This window comes from Mastomys coucha, unplaced genomic scaffold (genome assembly GCF_008632895.1).
Source record: "Mastomys coucha isolate ucsf_1 unplaced genomic scaffold, UCSF_Mcou_1 pScaffold5, whole genome shotgun sequence".
NCBI lineage: Eukaryota > Metazoa > Chordata > Mammalia > Rodentia > Muridae > Mastomys > Mastomys coucha.
The window spans coordinates 98,136,600-98,143,168 of record NW_022196911.1 but is presented as its reverse complement, the minus strand read 5'-3'; the positions used below and the strand labels follow the sequence as shown (position 1 = coordinate 98,143,168).

The window sequence follows — 6,569 nt, the reverse complement described above, 5'->3', positions numbered from 1 at the left end:
CACCACCATCACCACCACCACCATCACCACCACATCTACAGCGTTCTGCCTACATGTATGCCTCATTACAGATGTTTGTGAGCCCCCATGTGGTGGCTGGGAGTTGAACTCAGGACCTGGAGAAGAGTAGTCAGTGCTCTTACCCGCTGAGTCATCTCTCCAGCCCTCTTTAATGTCTGAATATTAGCTCTATGTTGAATTGATATGACAGGTATATTGAATTAAATAAACTGTTTTGTTAAAATTAACTTTGCTCTTTTGTTCTGTTTGCTTGTTTGTTTGTTTGTTTGTTTATAGTCTCCGACATCCCAGGCTAATATTAAACTCACTATGTAGCCACTCCCGACCCTCCCGCCTCCCCCTCTCAAGTGCTAGGAAGGCGTTTGCTTCCACCATGGCTCTTTTAACTTTCATGTCAGAAGACTCCCACTCGCCATTTTAATTGTTCTTCTCAATGCTGTCTCACAGCTAGGTTGGTTTTTGTTTGTTTGTTTGTTTGGTTGGTTGGTTGGTTTTTCAAGACAGGGTTTCTCTGTGTAGTCCTAGCTGTCCTGGAACTCGCTCTGTAGACCAGGCTGGCCTCATACTCGGAGATCCACCTACATCTACCTCCCCAGTGCTGAGATTAAAGCCGTGCGCCACTGTGCCCAGTGAACAGCTGAGGTCTGCTTGTCTTACGGAGGTTGATGACAGGTAGCACAGGTATGTGTGATCCCCCTCCCCCCACCTCAATCACGTACCTTTCCTTCTCCACCGGAGCATGTGGGTACCAAAGGCAATCAGTCCGGCAGCCAACAGCAGAGACAAGAGTATCAGGACTGGGGCCATCATGCGGACCATCGGGATGGACACACTGGAGGAGAGATGGAAGGAAGGAGCCTGTTGGCTCTTGGTTACCAGATCAGCTGCCTACGTCCTTGAATCCCATGCATAAGCTGAGAACGCTAGCCTGAAATCTAAGTTGACCAGGCTAAGACTGCCAGGGTACTCAGACCCCAAATCCAAGCTTCCTGGGTTCAAACCCTGGTCTTGACACTTAAGGGACTTAACCTTCCAGACCAGCAGTCCCACCTCCTGTGAAGCAGGGCTGTGAGGACCCAACATTGGGAAGTTTAAGGTACTCAGTACAAAGTCGGATGAGGTTATTCGTGATTGTAATCCTTGCGTTTGGAAAGTGAAGGCAGGCAGGTCGGGAGTTAGAGGTCTTCCTCGGCTACACAGGGAGCTGGAGGACAGCCTGAGCTAAAAAGAAACCTATCTCAGACTAAGTACTCCTCCTACTAAAAATGAATCTTAGTACAGTACCTAGCTACATTTGCTGCAAAATTATAAGCTAAGCGGAAATGGTCCCAGGTTATGCTGGGGAGACTGGATCTCGTGTATGTTGGGCAGGCACTCTGCTATTGAGCCTTATTTCTAGCCCTCTCTTTTAAATAAAAAACTATTCGTACTAGTATTGAGTGTATGATTGGGGGTGGGAGAGTGTGCCAGGGTACATGTCCTGAGGTTAGAGAACAACTCTGGGGAGCCCATTTTCTCTCTCTACCCTGTTATGGGTTCTGGGGGTTGAACTAAGATCACCAGGCTTGCATGGCAAGCGCTTTACCTACCCGCTGAGCTGTCTTACCAGCCCTATTTTCTTATTTTTAGACAAGGGCTCACAAGGTTACCCAGCCTGGCCTTGAACTTCCTATCCCAGCCTTCCGAGTAGTTGGAATTAGAGACCTGCATGTCTACCTCTGGCAAGAAGTAGGGAGACTCACTGGCCCATGGGCAGGTGTCACCAGCACCGATTAGATGGTAGCACAGTCAGGTCCCTAGGCTCCCAAGGAGATCAGAAGGCACCAGGGGCCAGGGTCTTAGAGCCCATCAGTGTGTGATCTGCCTGGGGTAGAAAGGACCCCAGTCCTACAGGATACTTTCAGTCTGGTCTGAACCTGCTAGCAGTGACCTGCAAGTCAGGAACTGGGAGTTAGATAGAACCCCAGAACCCTTTGCTGCAGGTTAGGATCCAGCTGGGTGAAGAAACTCATGTAGCACAGGGCTCAGGGCAAAGTGTCTAGGGAAACCCTGGAGCTGGGGTGGCTTCAGCAGGAAGAAAGATGAGTTTTGGGACTGAGGTGGCCCCATCACTTCAGATGGCCCCGTATGTCCAGGGCAGTAGAGCTGCTGTTTAAGAGTCCCAGAATGGAAATGAGATCTGAAATCTGCCCTTCTGAGCCACAGGCCATGGCCAGGACAAGAGGATGTGTCTGTCTGGAGGGAAGAGAGTAGAGAGTCTTGGGGTTGAAGGCTGACCTTGGGTCCTCTGGACTCACCTGGGCTTGGAGACACTGCTGGCTGCAGCCCTGGAGTCCTGCGGTGTGATGGGCAGCCAGATGGCTGGGCGGGAGCTCCCTGCGTGAGGAGAGGTCGCTGTGTGAGGAGACCTCCCTGCATATGGAGAGATTCCTGGGGGAACCTGGGAGGTTCCTGCAGATCGGGCTGGGGTTGCTGTGTGAGGAGGGCTCCCAGCATATGAAGAGGTTCCTGGCGGAACCTGGGAAGTTCCTGTAGACCAGGCTGGGGCTGCCTCGGTGAATACAGGGGCTTTGACCCCTGTCTTCCCCTGTCTGGCCGTGACGACTGTCGGGTGGAGACCAGGAGAAGCTACAAGTCCAAAAGCAATGCTTCAGCACTTTCCCCGACCTTTGAGCCCCTCCCAGACTGACCTTTGAACATAAAACGTCCCAATCTCTCAAGGCATCCTTAACCATAACACTCCCCAGGAGGCAAGCAGAGGTCTAGCTGAGGCCCTTTTGAGCAAGAAGACCCGCGCCAGACACATCTATGCATAATCTATTTTTCTTTGAGAAAACGCTACCCTGTGCTATGCCACTCCCTAGACACCTTCCTGGTTCTCCTCTTATTCCAGGCCAGGGTCACCTCCTCTCTGACCAAAAAGCAAGTTCTCCATGCTGCTCTGCACAGACCTTCTGACTCCCATTCTTCAGCAAGACCTGAACTCCTTCAGCTGCCAAAGACTGGGCAGGGAAAGGTGGTGAAGATGCGGCCTGAGGTCAGGGCCGAGGTCTGGCTCACCCCAGATCCTAGAGGAAGAGCTTTGGGCTCAGGGGTAGCCACTTCACATTTGACCCTGAGCACTGTGGCTTCTGAGGTTTGGGGGAACGTCTGGGTGGCCCTCACTGTGTATTTTCTGGAATGGGGAAGGGGCAGGAGAGGCATCGACTCACTCAGTCCTGGGAGCTGAGTCTGCCAGGCTTTTGCCTTGGGCTGCAGGCTCCTTGTGGGTGTAAGAGGCTGGAAGGAGGGGGTGGGGGGAGAAGGACAGCAGGTGCCAGCAGGGACAGCACTGTCCCTTTTTCCTAGAGCAAAGGGAGAAGCTGATCTCAGGAGAGGCAGACATCACCACAGTGGGCAGTTTCCGCCCCGCCCCGCGCCTGCCCTCTCTGCAGAGTCCCCAGCCTTGTCTCTACCCAGATAATCAGAAGCCATAACTGGCAGGTCCCAGCGGTTCTCGACTGTTAACTTCCCCACCTGCCGTCCACACCCGTCTCGTTGGAACACTGTGTGTCCCTTGTCCTAACCTGCTCCCTTCATGCCACCCTTTGGGTAGACACCTGTATATCTTGGATCCTGTCTCCTCTCGTTTGGGAGCAGTCAGTGCCCCCCAGCAGCCCTGAGCTGAAATGCCATCTGCTTACTTAAGTGTGCTTCTCAAGGCCTTTGAGGCTCAGACTTCAAGTCACTTTGTCAAAGTTACCCATTTCCCCCCCCCCCCCCGTGTTTCCCCGTGTGGGACTCACCAAGCCACTCAGAGATGCCCCGTGTTCAGGGTCACCCTTTCTACTGATGGGCCTTTGCCTTGTTGTCTCCCTGTGAAACCATTCTCTTACATCTCTGCCTAAAATCTCTCCCCCACCCCATCCCATTTTCCATCATCAGCTCAAAGGTTAAGCCCCAGTAATATGGAAGAATTCACCTTTCCCTTGGTGTACCTCAATATCCTGTGTTTGCCTCCAGGGGAGTGAGTGCCTGCTTTGACTAGACTATGACATGACTTGGCAGTGTCTCCTACAGGGCTGGGATTTCTCAGGGGCCAGTGTCCCCGAGCCTTTCTGACCACACCCAGCCTGGACATTCTGGGCTCGCTCTCTAGTCTCTGTTCTAAGGCTGTGCCTGGTACTTGTGTTTTTTCCTAAGTAGCTGACAAAATCTCCTGTAAGTAGAGAGCAGCTTTTACTTTGTGTGTTTCTAAATCCCTATCCATTGCCTTGGGCCTCAGGAGGTAAGGGATAAAGGAAGGGACCGTACGGGTGCTCGGCCTAACTTGGCCCCGGAAGCAGCTGGTTCATTCTAGACTGTTAACTTTTCAGGAAATGTTGGGAGTTTGTTGTTAAATGACTGGCAGGTAGAAATCATACTGGAGTGTTGCTACCAAAATAGAGACCCATAAACATTATAGACACCAGTGTCATTAGCTAGCGAAGAATCCTTCGTCACGTGTCCTTTCGAGTGCTTGCTTTAGCAGAACATCCTTTCCCCTGTGTCTGCTTCAGGGAAATGATCCTTCACGAGTCTGCCTTAGCTTTTCACCTCTGTCTGCTTTAGGACAACACTCTTTCGTGTGTTTGCCCCAGCAGACCAGTGTCCTCAGGAGCTGTGGGGCAGCCACCTACACAGCCTTTATCATTGTTAACATAAACTATCATTAGAAGCCAACCAGCTCCGACTTGGGAGGATGAGGACGCACCTATCGCACACAGAGAAGTGAGTAAACTGAGGCCAAGAACAGACACGAGAGTCTCACAGAGTGAGTTCCAGGACAGCCAAGGCTACACAGAGAAACCTTGTCTTGAAAAAAAAAAACCCCAGACAACAACAACAACAACAACAACAACAACAACAACAACAACAAAGAGTCTCAAAGCTACAGAACACTAAGCTGAGTGTGGTGGCATAAGACCTTTGTCTCAGCACTCAGGAGGCAGAGAGAGATAGATCTCTGTAGATCTAAACTCAGCCAGGGCTACATAGTGAGGCACTGTCTAAAAAGTAAAATAAATTAAAAATGAAATGAAATCAAGACAATGCTAATCAAACCATCTATCTAAAAGGTAAAATAGACAAAAAAAAAAAATCAGATAAAGACAGTGCTAATCAAAATTAGATAATTTTGCACTGGCGAGGGCCGGAAGAGACTGGGAATCTTTCCGATCACAGAACCCAATCACCAGTGTTGCTTTACTGCTACAACGTTAGGAATGGAACCCTGGGTCTCACAGGTGCCAGCCTAGTGCTCTCCCCCTGAGCCACGCCCTGTCTCCGTGAGGCTTTGATATTGCTGTTACTGTCTAGTTCGTTTGCTTCTATTTCCATGAATTGTCACAGAGATCCACTGGTAACAGAGAACTGGCTCTGAGGGCAGACCTGGGCTTAGGAGGGCTCCTGGCTCCTGGCTCCTGGCTCCTGGGCCCATCTTTTGAACAGAGATAAAGGTGGCAATGATCTGGGTTTTTGACTCATGCCTGCTCTGCTTCCTGCCTCAACCTTAGGCCAGAAGCTGAGCATCTTGGAGTCTCTGTACCCCATTTGTGAAGTGGTCATATGGAGAGCTACCTAGCACTCACTGACCTGAGACTGGGCTACCTGTACTCTGGCCCCTCTTGCCCCTTTCCTGGGTTCCCCAGGATATAAAAAAATGAAAACAGTGTGCAGAGACCATCACATGGTGAGGCCAGTGGGGACACTGTGGGCCAGGCCAGGGATGTAGCCATAGCTGGCCTGGCCTCAGGAGGCTATAGGGGATGTGCCAGTCCTTCCTTTCCTTGTCCCATGTGATGATCATCTTGTCCCCATCCCATGGTAGTTCCCCCTAAGATGTCTAGGCCAAGAATGACAAGTATAGCTCCAACGGGCAGACTTGCCAGAGCAGACACATTGAGGCTTCCTCTCTAAGTTGTCCCCAATGCTCAGCCGGTGTCCCTACTGACTCCTCAAGTCCTGGAGAGGCCTGGTGAAGTTGGCACTAAGCTTGGTACCAAGACTGCCCCCTTCTGTAATGGGAACCCTGAAACCATGGCCGATGTTCTCATCCACCCCTCATCTACATCCCTTGCCACCCAGGCATGTGGAAGAGTTCATTACCTGGAAAGACAATGAGGGTGACCTCAAAAGTGTTATCCCGGCCCAGTCTGTCAATCCCACACCAGTACTTCCCTGAATCCTTCAGGGTAAGGTCCCTCATGGTCACGGTCATCGAGAGCTCTTCGGGGCTGTCTCGGATGGACATCATGTCTCTAGTCACCTCCTGGTCCTGATTTGTGTAGACAGTGTTACCACAGCGGGACAGCAGGATTCCACCCTGCTGGCACCAATACTTCCTGTAGCCCTTCATCTTCTCCTCATAGGTACACTGCAAGGACACGGTGTCACCTTCAAATCCACTGATCTCCTTTGGGCCCTTCAAGGCTTCATAACCTGAAAATGCAGGGTGAAAGGGAGATGAGATTTCCATGGATCCAAGTACCAGGCCAAGAGCAGAAGCTCCCATTTCATGGGGAGGGAGG

The 6,569-nt window shown here is 51.2% G+C and overlaps 1 protein-coding gene across 4 annotated transcripts in view; it reads right to left on the bottom strand.

The window, feature by feature from the left end:
* Positions 1 to 6,569, bottom strand: part of Cd300lg (CD300 molecule like family member g) — a 14,682-nt gene that overhangs the window by 6,450 nt on the left and 1,663 nt on the right. The window contains exons 2-5 of one of the 4 annotated variants that reach the window (XM_031353814.1): positions 6,148 to 6,480; positions 3,234 to 3,365; positions 2,319 to 2,649; positions 741 to 853 (exon numbers count right to left, since the gene is read on the bottom strand). In XM_031353814.1, coding sequence (XP_031209674.1) covers positions 741 to 853; positions 2,319 to 2,649; positions 3,234 to 3,365; positions 6,148 to 6,480 — 909 coding nt within the window. The remainder of the gene's footprint in view (positions 1 to 740; positions 854 to 2,318; positions 2,650 to 3,233; positions 3,366 to 6,147; positions 6,481 to 6,569) is intronic. The other 3 variants (XM_031353816.1, XM_031353815.1, XM_031353817.1) reach the window with 3 other exon arrangements.